This window comes from Equus caballus, chromosome 29, assembly GCF_041296265.1.
Source record: "Equus caballus isolate H_3958 breed thoroughbred chromosome 29, TB-T2T, whole genome shotgun sequence".
Lineage (NCBI taxonomy): Eukaryota > Metazoa > Chordata > Mammalia > Perissodactyla > Equidae > Equus > Equus caballus.
The window spans coordinates 30790749-30811469 of NC_091712.1; the positions used below are offsets into that span (position 1 = coordinate 30790749).

General features: G+C 35.3%; 1 protein-coding gene and 1 long non-coding RNA gene across 5 annotated transcripts in view; one reads left to right on the forward strand and one right to left on the reverse strand.

Annotated features, from left to right (window-relative positions):
• Positions 1–5210, forward strand: part of MINDY3 (MINDY lysine 48 deubiquitinase 3) — an 84591-nt gene extending 79381 nt beyond the window's left edge. For 3 of the 4 annotated variants that reach the window (XM_001498178.7, XM_023632239.2, XM_070254953.1), the window contains 2 exons: positions 1105–1176; positions 4244–5210. In XM_001498178.7, the coding sequence (XP_001498228.1) occupies positions 1105–1176; positions 4244–4393 (222 nt within the window). In that variant the 3' untranslated portion in view covers positions 4394–5210. Of the gene's footprint in view, positions 1–1104; positions 1177–2408; positions 2544–4243 lie in introns of all 4 variants that reach the window. The other variant, XR_001380038.3, reaches the window with a different exon arrangement.
• Positions 1–20721, reverse strand: part of LOC138921381 (uncharacterized) — a 58918-nt gene that overhangs the window by 4671 nt on the left and 33526 nt on the right. The window contains exon 2 of the long non-coding RNA XR_011433914.1: positions 2748–2915. This is a non-coding gene — a long non-coding RNA (uncharacterized lncRNA). The remainder of the gene's footprint in view (positions 1–2747; positions 2916–20721) is intronic.

Here is a 20721-nt window from a genome sequence, read left to right on the forward strand (position 1 = left end):
TAGTTGCAGATAAGACTGGAAAGGTAGATTAGACTGTGTATTGTAAGATTCTTGGTTGCAAATCACAGAGCCCCAGCCTGAACTGACATAAGTGGGAAGGACAGATATGAATTGGAAGGAGTAGCTCAGAGGAATTGAAGAAGGAAGCATCCAGAAGGTAGCACTAGGAGCCTCCAAGATTGGAGCAGTGTCTCCATCTCCCACCCTTTCTCTCTCCAGAGTAGTACCTTTTCTCAACCAATCGATCTTTCTCTAGGAAGCTGAAGCTACAGTTACCAGCAGCTGTCTTCCCTTTGTTCCAATTGAAAAAATTCTGAGGAGGGACTTTGGCCCAGCCTGAGTCACATGCCCATCCTTGTATCAATCGGATGAGGCCAGAAAGACAAGAGGGACAGGCACAGGGACACCCAGGCCCTGAGGGAAATCATGGGAGCCGAGCACCTTCAGTGGGGCCCAGCCATGAATAGGCATGAATGCTAGGTCCAGAGAGTTGAACTTGATCTTTAGCTAATTGAGAACCAAGGTTAAGACAGTGGGAATAACATGATCAATCAGTTTTTCTATGACTTACAGGATATCCTTTCTTTAAACACTATAATTGTGTGTTTCATTTCTCGCAATGCTCTCTTCACTAATTAAAAGTTGACAATACTCAAATGATGTTTTTTGGAATGGAAAGCCCTAATTCCATATTGTGAACCAATAGATTGGAAGTGTTGGTGCATATATGTTTGTGGTCTGAGTAAATGGGATATTATTCCTATTCTGTAGTTGAGAGGAACAAATTACTTACAACTAGAGAAAAAGCAGAGATACATTGTAGGAAATACTTTTGTGTTTTAGAACCTTGTCCTTTAAAAAAAAATCATAGTTAAAAGCATAAAATAAAGTCTAGTCAGAAGAGCTTATAATAAAAATCAGCACTTCCCCACTTTCCAGTCTCTTCCCCAGGAGCAGCTATTTCAGCTTTTAGGTTTTCTTGCTTTACCAAATGATTCCCCAATCAAAGGGTGAGGATTTAAGAAACTTGCATTTTACTTTCAATTGCTAATTAGAAATTGCCTGATATAATTGAAAGTTTTAATAGTACTTTATTTACACTAGGGCTCGAGTGGTCCAGAGTCTTTTACTGTCTACCACTACAATGGACTGAAGCAATCAAATTATAATGAAAAGGTATGATAATTCACATAGTTATTTGTCTTTACCTGGATTGATAAAAGAAATATGAATATATAACAATGTTTGATTCCCATAAAGTTGCTACCTAAGGAGATTATTCCAGGAGTCTCTTTACTGTCACAACATATCTTAGAACTGGTCATATTTTGATTTAAGCAGCATGTGATTTTCAGTGAGATCTTCACTGGAATTTTGGAGCAAGAGTTTCACTGTAACAAATAACTACATCTGTATACATGTTGCCCTTGGCTGTGTAAATATGACTAAATCAACATTATAGTTGGGGCCAGTGAAAATTATTAATCCATTTAAATGGAGAAAGGGGTAATAGGTTTTTGATTGAGAAAAATATTTTTGAAAGATGTAATAAACTAATAACCACAATAGCTAGCATTTTGGGGCATTTACTGAGCAATTATGTAGTAAGTACTTGCTTTCTCTGTTTTCACACCACCCTAGGAAGTAAGTGTTGTCTCTAGAGCCCCAGGTTATAGAGGAGGGAACTGAAACAGAGAGGGAAGCAAGTTGTCATGGTCAAGCAGCCAGGAAGCGGCAGAAACTTTTCAGTAGTCTGTCTCAGAGCCTGCACTTTACCCACCATGCTTTGCTGCTTTCCTTTGTGACTCATTGACAAAGCCACCTGAGTCACTTCCGATGTACTCAGTGGGTTTAAATCACAATTGTCTCACTCACCCACCCTTTTTGATTAAATATTAGCTTGTCTACACATACGCCATATCTATTATATTTGCATTTATTCAAGTAACAGTCACAGTAGATAGAGCTAATATTAGAAGGAATAAAGCCTACCATACCTTTTTAACTTGAAATACTCATGCTGCTTTTATACTTATCTAAACTGAGGGTGGCTACAGAAAATAGGTCCTAATGTACACTAAATACGTAATTTTAGTTAGAGCAAATCTAAAACAGACTAAAATTTACTCCTATGTTCATAACAAAATGTAAATTAGAAGTTTTATTAAGTTAGCTCTAAAGATGTTTTCACAAGAAGATAATTTATTATTCTATGTATATAGCAAAAAATATAAATTGTCAATAAGAAAACATGGACGGTATTTCCTAATATGTGTTAATGAGTGCTGCTTCTAGATTTGGAAGTTTTATGTAGCCTTGTAATAGGAGGTGCTTTATAGTCACTAAGTAGTTATTCACCTACACAATCCTGCAAAGTAGGTCAGTCAAATATTGTCCATATTTTACAGATGAGGCCTCTGAGACAGGGAGATTAAGCGACTCACCCAGGGTCACACAGCAAGTCATTGGCAGAGCAGGGATTGGAACTGAGTTCCTGATTCCCAATCCTGTCCTTGATCTGTTGGCCACGCTACCTGTATATAGTAAGTTTTCAAATCATGCTTGTGACAAGCGTCTGACATACTAACAAAAAGATCAGAAATCAGCGATGAAATATTAACATGACAATAGTATGTAAGAACTATAAAGCAAAGCATGTGTGTCATTAAGTTGCAGAGGTAACGTTATGAAGTTACTCAGGAGGTAGAAACACGGTAGACCGCATAGTGAGGTACTATTACAATTACCTGAGGAAACTGACAAAAGGAGAATGCTCGCCACGCAGGAGGGAGCGGGATCCACCAGGTGGCGCAGGTGGCGGAGGCCGCAGAGGTAGGTCATGGTACTTCACCCAGCACATCTGCTCTAAGGCGAGGAGCAAGTGAAATTCCTTGTGGAAAATAGGTCTGTCTCATCTGTTAATTATAATAACTCAAGTTATTGTACTTTATGGACAGTTTTTCAGAAAAGGAAGATTTGCTTTGGGGAGTTAAAAAGCGTGAGTTGTAGTTTTAATGGCAAATATTTTTCATCAAAACTAGAAACAAACTAATACATTAACCAAAATAAAAATGAAAAACAAATGTATTTCACATTAAAGTATTCTTTAGAGCTTCCTAAAAATGAGTAGATTCATGAAACCAAACTATCCAACCTAGTAATATATTCTATTCCTGTATTTAGTGTGTTTTTAAGGAAACTCTCATTTAAGGCTAATAAAGTTGTTTCTTTTGGCTTCTTACTCAAATAACTTAGGACTTTTATATTGGAAGAACATAATTACAATCACATCTATCAGCCATTGAATGTATAAAAATAAGTATACATACTTGGGAAAAAGGCAGTCTATATCTATTCCTTTTAGATCATACAATCAGAATTTCTCTTGGTACAAAAAGAAATTAATGACTGAATGGCTTAATGTACACAGTGACCCCTTATAATGAGTTAGGGTTTTAGTAAGTATGTTATTTCATAGATCCATCTAAAAGACTGTCATTATAAATTAATCAGAAAAAAATTTTTTTCTGATACCCACCTGCCAGTTTCTGTTTTATATGATCATTGTCACTGCATTTAAAGTACCCGGTTAGTTTAACTTTTTTCTATTTGATTTTTGTTTCTGTCCTGACTTCTTTTTGATTTTTTATGCAGTACAAAGTACATTCAGGAACAGCATTTTCAGAAGTATTTAATACAGCGAATAGCAAATTTCACTGACAAACATCCAGATTACTTTCAGCTCTGGAAATTCAGCACCTAAATTGAGAGGAGAAAGTAAAGCCTCAGAATATACAGCTATATTTCTGTTACAGCTTTCCATTTCCTGAGGCAGCATGATGATTTGAGGGCCTCAATATTAAAACAGTGGGAATTATATAAATTGTTACATAAATAATTTAAAATTTCTTCCAAGTAGTATATGTTATTTGAAGAATGATATGTCTTTTATCAGAAACTGTATGTGTTTTGGGATTCACATGTGCTTTCTTTTAAATCGTGAACTTAAAAACTAAAAATCAACTGGTCACCTAGCAGTTAAAATTTGTGTCACCGTCTTGTTTCCAAATATACTTTCACATTAATCAGTAAGCAGCTATTCTTGGTCATAATTTCTATCATAATAAAATTAGATGTAAAGTTCCATTTATGTCTTATCTGCTAGCCTATGAAAATTTTTGTATCTTTCTTAAAAATTTGCTTAGAATATTGATTGACCTTGGTGGCTTTATTTTGTTAACAGGTGATGTATGTAGAAGGGACTGCAGTTGTTATGGGTTTTGAAGATCCCATGCTGCAAACGGATGACACTCCTATTAAACGCTGTCTCCAAACCAAATGGCCATACATCGAATTGCTCTGGACCACAGATCGCTCCCCTTCACTAAACTGATTTGCCTAAGTATTTATGAAGAAAATTGTAATAGCAGATGTGGAAAGAGGGATGCAAGACTGGCAATTGGCTAAATTAAGCTATACACTGGTATCATTGATTAACTGTAAATAACAATTAAAAACACATTTTCAGTGTTTAAGATATGTTTAAATTATTTATGTTAAAGGTTACCCTATTTTAACTCTGTGTGAAATTTACTAGCAAAATTAAGCATTAATCAAAGTTCATCACTTTTGCAGTCAGATAATTGGTCATTCATCAAATTACAATCATAATGCTATAGCATTCGTATATTGAGTATCAGAGTTCCTATTTATGAACTTCCACTTTGGGGTTCATTTCATTTAGGCACATTTTACTGTTTAAATGATTCTGGCTTACAGTGTATCAGCCTCCACATTGAAATGCAGAAGAATTAATTTTTATTTCTTTTCTAAAATCTGTTTTCCATTAGCAATATTGATAAATAACAAATGATCAACCTGGGTCCTTTGACAGTTGGCTTAGAACTGGCATGTTTATAAAAACTAGAAACTAAAAAGGAACATTACCATTTATTCACAGATACATAGAGGATGTATTTTAAAAAATGATAGGAAAGAGAATCTGTTTGATAGTCTTAACACTGTTAACTTTCACTGTGTTGCCAAATACACTTTTCCAAATTTGTCCCAAGAACCCTGTAAGCCAGCTTTCTTGTATATTTATAAATGTGATAAATGCATGAGAACATCTGTTATTACATTAGTATACCGCTTTATTTATTATGATCCTAGTGGATGGCCTAAATAAACACTTTTTTTCTTTAACTGTACCCTTGCATTAGTTTTTACAATAGTGACTCAAAATAAATAAATACTTTTAAACGTTTCTGCCCAGTAATCCTGAGAGTACAGCCTAGAACAAGTGCCTAATGGACTCACACAACACCTTGAAAGGAGACCAGACCTTCTGCTTCCCAAGAGCTCTATGACTCACCCACACAGCCAGAAGCACTAGAACCTGGGTGGCAGCTGTGTGGACCAGTGGGCAAAGATACAGAAGCCCCAGCCTGGTTGTTCTAGAGAGATTTACTTTAGTTGCCCAGAAATCTAAAATATGAATAGCCAAAGATAACTCTCTTTCCTTCAGTTGCAAAGCAGTTTTTTTAGTATCCTCTTGGAATTTCAGAACTGAACTTTGCCTTCAACAGCATAGTCAAATATGTATTTCCTCTCTGAATCTCTGTGATTTAATTTGCTTTATTTTTATAGACATTAACAATTATAACAATTAAGTAGATTTTTGCATAGGAAAAAAGTGGCACAAGATTTTCTGTATAACTTTTGGTAACATTGTGTTCAAGAGTGTGATACTAGCTACTAGAATGACAGCTGTAAAATGTCCATTTTTTTGGTTAATCTTGGCTACTTCCAAATGTATATAAAATACATTGCACTAGAATTACTTCTCTAGTCCTAAATTCTATAAGGATTATGAAAAAGCAAAGATTTTCTCATAAACATTGAGCCTACAAAATGCTAAATTCTTCTCACTATTGCTACCTAACAAAGCATCCCAAAACTTCATGGCATAAAATAATCATTTTACAAATTCTGTGGCTCAGAAGTTTGAACAGAGCACAGTGGGGATAGCTCGTCTGTTTCTCAATCTGGAGGCCCAGCTAGGAGACTGGTGGTGGCTTTACTCACGTGACTGGGACCTTAGCTTGGTCTAACTGATAAATGTGGAAAACTACACCAAACAATGCAAATACATTTTCTTTTCACGTGCATGTAGGACACTTACCAAGATAGGCTATATGCTGGACCATAAAGCAAGTCTAGAAAATCCCCAAAAGTTTGGAAATTAAGCAACACACTTCTGAATAACCCAAGGGTCAAAGAGAAATTAAAATGAGAATTACAACATACTTTTCACTGAATGATAATGAGAATAGGACATAGGAAAAATTGTGGGATGTAACTAAAGCAATGCCTGGAGGGAAGTGAATAGCTTCAAATAAATAATATTAGGAAAGTAGAAAGTTTGGAAATTGGAAAGCTAAGCTTTCATCTCAAGAACAAGAAACCCAAAGTAAATAAAAGAAAGTAAATAAGATAAAAAAGAGGTATTCACATGCAAAAGAACAAATTTGGGCTCACAACTGAAGCCAGAGTGGCCCTGATAGCATAGCAAAACCTGACAAAGATATTACAAGAAAGATTATAAATATTTCCCATGATCATAGACACAAAAATCCTATAGAAATATGAAACCTATTAATAAATTTTATCTATGTGTAGATGTGTGTGGATGTGTATTCGTGTGTAATACCTCATAACTAGGCAGTGTTGCAGAAGTGATAAGTTGGTTCAACATAAAAAATTATTAATATTTTTTCACATTAACAGAATATAGGAGAAAAACCATATTATTAGATCAATAGATGCAGAAAAAGCATTTGATAAAATTAAAAATCTGTTCATGATTTTAAAAATCTCAGTAAAATAAGAGTAGAAGGACCCTTTAAATATGATAAAGGATGTTTACGAAAGACACATTCTTAATGGTGGAATATTAAACACTCTCTCCCCCAAATTCAGGAGTATCACCACTGCCCATTTCATCTCTTCTGTACAGCATTGTCCTGTGGAGTCCTAGCCAGTACAGTCAGGCAACAAACAGAAAATGTAAGACAATTGGAAAGAAAAAAGTTAAAAAATCATTTTTCATAGATAACACTAGTCATAAATAATATGCAAAAGAATCTACACATTTAGAATTCATAAGGGAATTCAGCCAATTACTGGATATAAAGTCAGTATACAAAAACAATTATATTTTTATAGACACAAAATAGGCAATTAGAAAATAAAATATATCATTTCCAGTAGAATCAAAAAGCACCAAATACCTAGGAATAAATTCAATGAAAAATGTACAAGTTGCTACACTGAAAACTAGAAAGAATTGCTGAGAGACAAAGCAATAAATGAATGGAGCATGCTCATAGATTTCTGGATGCAATATTGAGTCAATTCTTCCCAAATTCCCAAATTCAGATTGAAATTCAATGAAATCCTAATCAAGATCTCATCAGGTTTTGCATGTGTGTGGATTTGACAAGTTATTTCTGTTTATATGGTATTTAGTCCATTAGAGCTGCTATAACAAAATACCAGAGACTGAGGGAGCTTAAAATATTTGTTCAACAACAGACACTTATTTTTCACAGTTCTAGAGGCCGTACAGTCCAAGATCATGGAGGAGGCAGATTCGGTGTTGGGAGGCCACACTTCTTTGATGGCCTAGACAGCTCTTTCCTCACATGGTGGCAGGGGCAGAGAAGATTTTTCAGGCCACTCTCATGAGGGCATTAATCCCATTCATGAAGTTCCACCCTCATGACCTACTCACTTCCTGGAGGTCCCACTTCCTGATACCATCACCTTGGGGGATATGTTTCAACGTAGGAGTTTGGGGCGGGACGCAAATAATCAAACCATAGCATATGGAAAATGAAAGAGACCTAAAGTAGCCAAGATAAACTTGAAGTAGAAAAACAAATGTGGAGAACTTAATGTGCCAGATTTCAAGATGTTTTATAAAGCTATAATAGTTACATGTGGTACTGGTACAAGGATAGACAAATAAACCAATGGAACAAAATAGAGTGTTCAGAAACAGACTCACAAACACACCTGCTTTTCAACACCTGCTCTACTCCAACTAAATAGGAAAAGGACAATCTAATCAATAAATAGTGTTAGTCAATTGGTATTTGTTTGAAAGTAATGTGCCTTAAATAGTACCTTACTTCATACACAAAAATTAATTTGAAATAATAGACAAAAATATTAAAAGTAAAACTATAAGCTGCTAGAAGTGAACAAAGAATATTTTTGTGATTTTGCAGTAGTCAGAGATTTCTTAAAGAGGACACACAAAATATAAAAGATGAATAAATTGGATCTTATAAATATTAAGAGCTTCTGTTCATTAAAAGACATTAATAGAATGCAAAGGCAACTCAGAGACCAGAAAAAAGATATCTGCATTACATTATGTATATATTTCTGTATCCAGAATCTATAAAGAACTCGTAACAATCAAAAGGAAAAGGATAACCCAATTTAAAACTAGGCAAGGGCTTTGAATTGACATCGCACAAAAGATCTCCATATGATCTATAAGCAATAAAATGGTGCTCAACTTCATTAGCCATCAATAAAATGCAAAGTAAAACCACAATGACATACCACTACACCTTCACCATAAGCTAAAATTAAAAGAACCAGCATGTGTGTGTGTGTGTGCATATATATATGTATGTACACACACACACACACACACATATATAAAGTGTTGATGACAATGTGGAAAAACTGGAAATCTCAGATATTGCTGAGAAGAACATAATTTGATGTGTCACCTTTGGAAAAGCTGTCCAGCAATATCTACTGAAGATGAATATACCCACACCTTATGATCCAGCAATTCTACTCCTCGGTTTAAAAGAAATGAGTGTTTGTGTTCATCAAAAGTCATAAACAAAAATGTTCCTAGCAGTTTTGTTCATAGTAACTTCAAACTGGGAAGAATAAATGTCTATCAAAATACCAGGTAAATAAATTGTGTTACATATTCATACAATGGCTAACTACACTTAATAAGGAATAATGAATTTAATGCATGCAACACATGGAAGAATTTCACAGACATAATTTTGAACCATGAAAAGCCTGATACAAAAAAGTACATGTGTGTGATTCCAAATATATGAAGGTCAAGAACAGGCAAAACTCAGGCAGGGGAGCTAACTCATAGCCCCACTCACTGGTGAGTGTAACTCCAGGCCCAGCCTGACCAGAAAGCCTGGTCAGAACACCTGGAAACTTCTTAGCTCAGCAATGCTTGAGCTGAGAGTACAACAGGCAGAGGTGATTGTCTGTAGAGCAAAACCAGTGGCACCATTCAGCCAGGGAACATGGGGTGTAGGTCAGCTTGAGGCAAGACCACAGACAGAGAACCAAGCCAGTTCTCCCACTCTGCCCAGGCAGATAAACTAATTCATAGCTCCACCCATTGCAAAATATAGCATTCAGCCTACCAAACAGGGAACCTAAACAGAGCACACAGGGAGCTGTGTAGCCCATCCAACAGCTCTGCTTACAGTGGAACTTGAACACAGAACACAGCCCTTGGCTTTCCCCAACTGCACAGCACTACTGGTGGCTCCATCTGGCCAGGGGACTCAGTGTACAGTCTTGCCTGACTCGGGTCCCCAAACAACGAATGTGCAGATCTTCAGGCCCATTCTGCTGCCTCACCAGAGCAAGAAAGCTAATTCATAGCCCCAGCTACTGTTGAGTATAGTACACAGTTAAGACTGTCTAGGAAGCTAGCCCAAAGAACCCAGGCAACCACAGAGCCCATCTTACAGCCTTGCTTGGACAGGGAACCAGGCCAGCAGTCCTATTCAACTGTTCTCAGCCAGCAGCACACTCTCCCTCAACTTCAGAGTTTGGGTAGTGGCCTTGCCCAAAACTAGACCCCAATAGCAAGCCCCATCTGCCCAAGGATCTTACCAGCAGACACATACAGAAACCCAAACTGAACTGATTATTGAAGAACTGTCTCTGCCTAAGGGAACCTGTGAAGTCTGAAAGAGGAGACCACTTATTCACAGGTACAGATACCAATGTAAGGAATGAAGGTACTTGAAAAACTAGGTAACCATGACACCACTAAAGAAAACTAATAAAGCTCCAATAAGTGATCCTAACGAAATGGAGATCTATGAACTGTCAGATAAAGAACTCAGAATACTCCTCTTAAAGCAGTTTAGTGAACTGTAAGAACATACACACAAACAACTAAATAGAAGTAGGAAGACAACAAATAAACAAAATTAAGAGTTCAACAAAGAAATAGAAATCATTAAAAAAAAAAAGAAAAGAAAAGGTATACTGCATCTGGAAACTACAATGACTGCATTGAAGAATAGAGAGCTTCAAAACCAGACTCAACCATGCAGAAGAAAGAATCAGTGAGCCAGAAGACAGGGCATTTGAGATTATCCGGTCAGAGAAACAAAAAGAAAAAAGAATGAAAAAGTGAAGAAAGACTATGAGAGTTTTGAGACACAATCAAAAGAAACAATATCTGTATTATGGGACTTCAGGAAGAGGAAAAGAAAGAAAAAGGGAAAGGAAGTATATTTAAAGCAATAATGGCTGAAAATTTCTCAAACCTATGGAAAGAAATGGACATCCAGATCCATGAGACTCAATGGACCCCCAATAGGTGGAAACCAAATAGGGCTACTATGAGACACATTACCATTACAGTCATGTGTTTCTTAATGACAGGGATATGTTCTGAGAAATGCATCACTAGGCAATTTCATCATTGTGTGAACATCATAGAGTATACTTACATAAACTTATATAGTATAGCCTACTACACACCTAGACTAAAGCAAAAACGACAGGAGTTCGTTATTACTAAACCAGGCTTACAAGAAATTTTAAAGAGACTTCTTTAAGTTAAAACAAAAAGGTGCTAATTAATAACAGGAAAACATATGAAGGTATATCTCAATGTTAAATATATAGTTAAACTTAGAATACTTTAATGTTGTAATGGTAGTGGGTTAATAACATAAATCTAGCACGAAGGTTAAAAGATAAAAGTAGTAAAAATAATTAAAACTACAATAATTTGTTAATGATACACAAGAAAAAAATGTAAATTGTGACATCAAAAACATAAATGTGGGGAGAGAGAGTAAATATGTAGATCTTTAAAATGAGTTCAAACAAATTGTTATCAAGTTAATAGACTGTTATAACATGTGCATGTAAGCCTCATGGTAGCCAAAAAGCAAAACCTACAGTACCTTCACAAAAGATAAAGTGAAAGGAATCTAAACATACCATTCTAGAAAATAACTGAAAGACAAAGGAAGAGCGCAAGAGAAGAAAGGAGTAAAGAAATTATAAAACAACCAGGAAACAATTAACAAAATGGCAATACGTACATACCTATCAATAATTACTTTAAATGTAAATTACCTAAATGGTCCAATTAAAAGATATAGAGTGGCTGAGAAGCCAAAAAAACAAAATTTACTACATTCTGCCTACAAGAGACTCACTTCAGATGTGAGAACACACACAGACTAACATTGAAGGGATGGAAAAAGACAGTCCATGCAAATGGAAACCAAAAGAAACTTGGGGTATCTATACTTATATCAAGTTTTTATTTTGGGAAATTTCAAACCCTCAGAAAAATTGCAAGAAGGGTACAATGAATACCCCATAACCCTTCTCCTAGAGCCACAATTATTAACATTTTGCCACATTTGCTTTAGTTCTTTCCCTCCCTCCCCTCTCTCTCTTCACAAACACAAACTTTTTTTTCCTAAACCATCTGAGAGTTAGTAGCAGGCATCATAACACGTCACCCTAAACACTTCAGCATGTATCTCCTAAGAACAATGACATTCTCTAATTCTGTTATTCTCACAATACAATTATCACAGTAGGGGAAATTTAACATTGATATAATACTATTATCTAATATACAGCCCATATACAGCTTTTCCCTGCTTATCCCACTATCTTTTTTTTAAATTTTATTGAGGTCATGATAGTTTATTTCATTGTGAAATTTCAGTTGCACATTATTATTTGTCAGTCACCATATATATCTACCCCTTTACCCCTTATGCCCACCCCCCAACCCCCTTCCCCTCTGGTAACCACTAATCTGTTCTCTTTGTCCACATATTTGCTTATCTTCCACATATGAGTGAAAACATATGGTGTTTGTCTTTCTCTGTCTGGCTTATTTCACTTAACAAAATACCCTTAAGGTCCATCCATGTTGTTGCAAAAAGGACAATTTTGTCTTTTTTATGGCTGAGTAGTAATCCATTGAATATACACACCACATCATCTTTATCCATTCATCAGTCAATGGGCACTTGGGTTGCTTCCACGTCTTGGCTATTGTGAATAATGCTTCAATGAGTATATGGGTGCATAGGTTTCTTTGAATTGTTCATTTCAAGTTCTTTGGATAAATACCCAGTAGTGGGATAAGCAGTATGGTATTCCATATGGTATTTCTATTTTTAATTTTTTGAGAAATCTCCCTACTGTTTTTCATAGTGCCTGCACCAGTTCACAATCCCACCAGCAGTGTATGAGTGTTCCCTTTTCTTCACATTCTTTCCAACATTTGTTGTTTTTCATCTTGGTAAATAGCCATTCTAAACGGTGTAACGTCATATCTCATTGTAGTTTTGATTTGTATTCCTCTGATGATTAGTGATGTTGAACATCTTTTCATGAGCCCGTTGGCCATCTGTATATCTTCTTTGGAAAAATGTCTGTCTATATCCTCTGTCCATTTTTTGATCAGGTTGTTTGTGTTTTTGTTGCTGAGTTGTATGAGTTCTTTATATATTTTGGAGATTAACCCCTTGTTGGATATACGATTTGCAAATATTTTCTCACAGTTTGTGGATTGTCTTGAAACAACCAATTATTAATAAAGACATTGAATCAGTAATCAAAAACCTCCCAACACAGAACACTCATATGGCTTCACTGGTGAGTTCTACCAACATTTAAAGAAGAATTAATACCAATCCTTCTCAAACTCTTCCAAAAAATACGAGAGAAGGGGACACTTTCAAACTCATTTTATGAGGCCAGCTTTACCCTGATACCGAAAGCAGACAACACCACCAAAAAAGAAAATTACAGGCCAATATCCCTGATGAACATAGACATACTGAGGCAAAATTCCTCAACAAAATATTTGCAAATTAAATTCAACAATACATAGAAAGGATTATACACCATGATAAAGTGGGATTTATTCCATAGATGCATGTGTGTTTCAACATCTATAAATCAGTGAATGTGATATACCACATTAACAAAATGAAGGATAAAAATTAGACGATCATCTCAATAGATGCACAAAAAGCACCTGACAAGATTAAACAGATTTATGATAACAACTCTCAACAAAGTGTAAAAGGGAACGTACCTCAACATAATAAAGGTTATGTATTACAAGCCCACAGGTAACATCATATTCAACAGTGAAAAGCTGAAACCATTTCATCTAAGATCACGAACAAGACAAGGATGCCCACTCTTGCCACTTTTTTTCAACATAGCCCTGGAAGTCCTAGCCACGAAAACTAGGCCAGAGAATCATCCAAATCAGAAAGGAAGAAGTAAAACTATCTCTATTTGTATACAACATGATATTATGTGTAGAAAACCCTAAAGACATCACCAAAAGACTATTAGAACAGATAGAGGAATTCAGTAAAGTTGCAGGACACAAAATCAATATACAAAAAACAGTTGTGTTTCTATACACTATCAACAAACTATCATAATGAGAAATTAATAAAGATCCCATTTATAACTGCATCAAATAAAATAAAATACCTAGAAATAAATTTATCCAAGGAGGTGAAAGCCACATATACTGAAAACTATAAGACACTGATGAAAGAATTGAGGAAGACAAAAACAAATGGAAAGATATTCCATGCTTATGAATTGGAAGAATTGATATTGCTAAAATGCCCATACTACCCAAAGCAATCTACAGATTCAATGAAATCTCTATCAAAATTCCAACGGCATTTTTCATAGAAATAGATCAAACAATCCTAAAATTTGTATGGAGTCACAAAAGATCCTAAATAGCCAAAGCAATCTTGAGAAAGAAGAACAAAGCTGGAGACATCACACTCCCTAATTTCAAACTATATTACAAAGTTATAGTAATCAAGACAATATAGTATTGACATAAAAACAGACACTTAGATCAATGTAAAAGAACAGAGAGCCCAGAAATAAATCCAGGCATGGTCAATTAATTTACAACAAAGTGGCCAAGAATATACAATGGGAAAAGGACAGTCTCTTCAATAAACGGTGTTGGGAAAACTGGACAGCCACATGCAAAAGAATGAAACTGAAACACTATCTTACACCATACATAAAAATCAAGTCAAAATAGATTAAAGATGTGAACATAAGACCTGAAACTATAAAACTCCTAGTAGAAAACAAAGGAGTAATCTCTTTGACATCACTCTTGGCAATGACTTTTTGGATTTGACACCAAAAGCAAAGGTAACAAAAGCAAAAATAAACAAGTGGAACTATATCAAACAAGAAGCATCTTCACAGCAAAGGAAATTATCCACAAAATGAAAAGGTAACCTACTGAACGGGAGAAAATATTTGCAAATCACATATCTGCTAAGGCATTAATATCCAAAATATATTAAAAACTCATACCAATCAATAGAGCAAAAACATCCAACTTTTAAAATGGGCAGAGTAACTGAACAGACATTTTTCCAAAGAAACATAAAGACAGCTGTTGAGTATGATCTTAGCTGTGGACTAGTCTTATATGGCCTTTATTATGTTGAAGTATGTTCCCACTAAACCCACGTTGTTGAGGTTATTTTTAATAATAAGATCATATCATCTTCAAATAGTGACAATTTTACTTCTTCCTTCCTGATTTGGATGCCTTTTATTTCTTTATCTTGCCTGATTGCTCTAGCTAGGACTTCCAGTACGATATTGAGTAAGAGTGGTGAGAGCTGGCATCCTTGTATTGTTCCTGGTCATAGAGAATAAGCTTTCAATGTTTCTCTGTTGAGTATAATGTTAGCTGTGGGTTTGTCATATATGCCCTGTATTATATTGAGGTATTTTCCTCCTATATCCAATCTGTTGAGGGTTTTCATCATGAATTGATGTTGTATTTTGTCAAATGTTTTTCCTGCATCTATTGAGGTGATCATATGATTTTTGTCCTTCATTCTGTTAATGTGGTGTATCATATTCATTAATTCGCATATATTGAACCATCCTTGCAACCAGATAAATCCCACCTGGTCACAGTGTATAATCCTTTTAATGAGTTCTTGAATTTTTTTTTTTTTTTTGCTATATTTTGTTGAGAATTTTTTCATTGATATTCACCAGGGATTCTGATCTGTAATTTTTTCTTGTACTGTCTTTACCAGGCTTTGGTATCAGGGCAATTCTGGCCTCATAGAATGAGTTTGGAAGTGTTCCCTCCTCTTCAATTTTTTGGAAGAGTTTGAGAAGGATTGGTGTTAATTCTTTCAATGTTTGGAAGAATTTTCCCATGAAGGTATCTGGTTTTGCAGTGTTCTGTGTTGGGAGGTTTTTGATTACTGATTCAATCTTATTACTTGTTATTTGCTTGTTCAGAATCACTATTTTTTCCTGGATCAGTCTTGGTAGGTTTCATGATTCCAGGAAATTATCCATTATTTTTTAAGTTATGTAATTTGTTAGCAGGTAATTGTTCAGAGTAGTCTCTAATGATCCTATTATTTCCATAGTGTTCGTTATTATTTCTCCTCTTTCATTTCTGATTTGAGTCTTGTCTCTTTTTTTTTCTTAGTTAGTCTCATTAAAGGTTGGTCAATTTTGTTTATATTTTTGAACAGCCAGCTCTTGGTTTTGTTGATCTTTTCTATTGTTTTTCTAGCATTTATCTCATAGATTTCCACTCTGATCTTTATTATTTCCTTCCTTCTGCTAGCTTAATTTGCTCTTATATTTCTAGTTGTTTCACATGTACAGTTAAGTTTTTATTTGCAACTTTTATTATTTCTTAATATATGCATTTATTGCTATAAACATCCCTCTCAGAACTGCTTTTGCAGCATCCCCTAGGTTTTGGTAAGTCATGTTTCTGTTTTCCTTTGTTTCAAAATACTCTTTGATTTCCCTTTTGATTTCTTCTTTGACCCATTAGTTGTTTAGTAATGTTTTATTTTCCAAATATTTGTAGATTTTCCAGGTTTCTTTATGTTTTTGATTTCTAGTTTCCAAAACCACAATGGGATATCACTTCATACCTGTTATAATAGCTATTATCAAAAAGACAAGAAATATCAAGTATTGGCAAGGGTGTGGAGAAATGGGAACCCATGTTCACAGTTAGTGGGAATGTAAATTGGTGCAGCCACTATGGGAAACAGTATGGAGGTGCCTCAAAAAATTGAAAATAGAACTTGTGCCAAACTCATAAAAGCAGAGAGTGAAATGATGGCTGGCAGAGTCGGGGTCGGGGAAAGAAAGAGATGTTGTTTAATGGTATATACTTGCAACTAGTAGACAAGTCTTGGAGATCTTATACATAGTCCAGAGGTTATAGACAACAAGGCTGTTTATAAACATTAACTTGCTAAGAGACTAGATCTCAATTGTTCCCAATACTAGAAGAAATGACAATTATGTGACATGATAGAGGTGTTAGTTAATGCTACAATGGCACTTCTACAGTGTTTTACATAAAATATATCTCAGTAAAAAAATGGAACTGCCATATGATCCAGCAATCTCATTTCTGGGTATTTATCTGAAGGAAAAACATCATTATTTCAAAAAGATATCTACACTCCCCCGTTCATTGCAACATTATATACACGAGCAAAGACCTGGAAACAACCTAAGTGTCCATCGATGGATGAATGGATGGATGGATAAAGAAAATGTGGTATGTATATATGTGTGTATATATACACACACACACACACACAATGGAATATTATTCAGCCATGAGAAAGAAGGAAAACTTGCTATTTACAACAACACGGATGGACCTCAAGGGAATTATGCTAAGAGAAATAAGTCAGAGAAAGGAAGACAAATGCTGTTTGATCTTACTTGTATGTAGAATCTAAAAAAAAAAAAAATCAAACTGAACTCATACATACAAAGAACAGATTGGTGGTTGCCAGAGGTGGGGGTTGGAGTTGGGTAAAATTTGTGAGGGTGGTCAAAAGGTAGAAACTTCCAGGTATAAGATAAATAAGTCCTGGGGATGTAATGTATAGTATGGTGACTCTAGTTAATAATACTGTATTGCATATTTGAAAGTTGCTAAGAGAGTAGATTTTAAAAGTTCTCATCACAAGAAAAAAAAGTGTAACTGTGTGATGGATGTTAGCTAGACTTACTGTGGTAATCATTTTGCCATATATATATATATATATATATATATATATATATATATATATATATGTTAAATCATTGTGTTGTACACCTAAACCTAATACAATATCACATGTCAATTATATACCAATTTTTTTTAAAAAGTAGGTTAAGTATAGGGATGTATAAATAATTATAGACCAAGTAAGCAAAAGAGACAGATAAAGCCTAATGAAACCAAGATATTCCTCTTCTTTCAAAATAAAATATTACTTATTGAATAAATAACACAGGATATACCACTGATATTTTAGGCTCACCCTGGAAGTTCCTGCCAGGAAGATGAACCATAAAGCAGAAAGAGTGCTGGACTTGAGATTATAAAATCTGGTTGTATATACTCATTCCATCACTTCTTTTACTCCTGTATTCCTTTAGCAAGCATTTATTGACTAGCTGTTAGGCACCAGGCAAGGTACTAGCTAGGCCCCTTACTGTTCTGGAATCTAGTTCCTCTGCTATAAAATGGGAATAACTATACCTATCTCACCAGGTTGTTATAAAAATTAAATGAGATAAGCTCTGACGGTTCTTTACTCCCATTCATATTCAATAATAGTTGACTGAAAACATTCTCTTGCTTAACTCCTAAGAATAAAGATTCTTGATAATGATCAGAAAAAAAAAGAGAGTTATTAGAAAAAACGAGTCATATGGTGGGTAAATCCAGCATTAGTTCCCACAGTTTCTCAAAGGCTTTCCATTATAACTATAGATATAGTTTTTACAGTGTCTCTGAGTCAGTCACTGGATTTGTTCGAAGACCTTTAACAACTCTATGGTACAAATTTCCCTGTTGCACAGGTTCAGTAGCTAAAGTTTAGAGATGAGGTTATTGCCCATAATCACACAAGAACACGGCAGGACTGAGACCCCAGGCTGATCTGACCGTCCCTAGTACCCTGCCCCTGAATGCCAGTGAGCCAAAGCGGCGCTAAGCCCAGAGAACAGTCAATGTCACCTATGCCTTCAAAGATGGGACAACTGTGCAGAGCTCAGTACAATGAGGTAGAAAAACGTCTGCCCTCATCTCTGAATACTTGCTTCCAGTGTGGCTTTGGGCAATTTACTTGAACACTTTATATGTATTTTATATGTAAAATAAGGTTGAAATGATACTCATCTTCATTCAGATCTTAGTGAGCATTGCTGTACATACCAAATAAGGTATTAAATATAAAGCATTGTACTAGACAATCAATGAGTGTCTGTTCCCTTCTGCCCACCTCTTCCTCATGAAGAAGATAGAATGTGGAAATCACAGAATTATCGTATGTATCCAGGAGACACTTGCCCCACACACCAAATTTATACCAGCCCAGAATTTCTAAAACTAAGTATCAATTTAATCGAAGAAAAAGCACATTACATGTATTACTCACTGTCATATAACATAGTACTTATTATATTAGGGTAAGTAACTTAATATTCTTAGCACAAAAAAAATGTTTTGCCATGAATGTATTTGGATCTGAGTATAAGACTGACAGTACAAATATTTTTTTCACTATGTTCCAAATCACAATTAATGCTAAACATCTCTACTGAAGAGCACTGGCTCATTCTATCAACACAATGGTTACATTTAACAATAATATTTTCTTCCCTGTCAGTAGCACTTCTCTTCTTGTTAGCACTAACTGATGTTACATATTAAATCAATTGACTAATTCTAAACAAATATTTTGAGTGAGAAAGCAAATGTGAGCAATTTCCAGCTGTCTTGTAGAATTAAATTAAAACATTTTGTCTATAAATACACATATAAGCTTGTTAAAGTTTAATAGAGGAAATATGCCATGTCAAAATCACATTGCTCTGTAAAAACAAAACAAAACAAATAACCCAAACTGGTGTTTCTTTTTATTTACTACATTTCCTATATAGTCTTACTTAGTTTCTGTCACAGTTCTTATCTACTCATTTTTATAATTCCTAAAAGGTAAGTACCATCTTTTCCCATGTGGCAGAATTCCGAAATCCTAACTGAAATACACAGCATTTCCTTGCAAGAGGTTGGAACCAGAAATTAATGCAGTGGATGCCTCTGAAGGCAGAATGGACCCCTGACATGCATCCTAGCATTCACTAGCTATGTATCCTTGAATAAGTTGCTTGGTTTCTATCTTGTTTTCTTCACCTGAAAAATGGGTTGCTGTGAGAATTCTAAATATTCTGCATGAATTTTCTGACTTAAAGTAATTAATTGGTAAGTATTACAATCATTATTATGGATTATCAGCTTACTGATCAACCAAAAATACTACCTATCTAAAGGATACGATGCACAAATCCATTGGGACTAGACAAAAAAATATAATTACATTTAAAATATTTAAGCTCCCAAACAATCAAATTTTTTGGATGGGGCAACAGTTCTCAGCAGATTCCCAGAAGTGGATTTGTGACCTCCCTTACGACGTTAAGAATCACTGCAATAAGCTTTGAGCTTTTCAGAGGCAGCGAGCAGATTTTAGTCACATCTTAATTTTAGTAACAGTTTATGGAACAAAATTGGGAGTCAACAGTGTTGTGTCGAATTGTTGTTCAACATAATATCCATTGGTAATCCGTTATAATCTTTACCTGTCTGAGTAAGGGAAATTTCATGAACTGATTTTCCTCTTAAACTGCTGGGGTTATAAGAGATTCCCCCTGTTGTCCTCAGTAAATGTGATTCCTAGCACAACTAGGATAAGAGATGACTATGGAATAAAGCAACATATTAAGATTCAACTGACTAGAACTCCTGTACTCCAAAAACATGAGGATATTGGGTGACCCTAACAAATCCTGATTGGTGAAATTTGAAGCATAGTCGGTTACACGATTAGGTAAAAACCTCAGGCAATGGGATAGGAAAGATTGCTTTAGGTGAAAAGGGTTCTGTCTCTCTCCTAATCTGGAGCCAAACCTCAAGGGGATAGTGGCTTTAGTTTGGTGCAGAGGAGTTTTATAATTTTGGAGCAGGAGCACGTGGGACCTAAGGGTAGATTCTTCAAATGAGGAGTTGAGTTCTGGTACCTAGATGTCTAGGAGGAGGCTGTGGGAAGTGGGTGAGGTCGGCAGAAAGGGAGGTGGGAGAAGGTCAAATGCAAATACCTAGTTCAATATTTTTAAGAAGTAAAAGTATCTTAACCAGGACGGGGGTATTTAGAAGCCAAAACCAGACAACCCCAAAGAGGTGGAATGCAAGATGGGGAAACCTTCACACAGCAGGCACGAGGGGCTGTCCAGAAGGACAGGTAG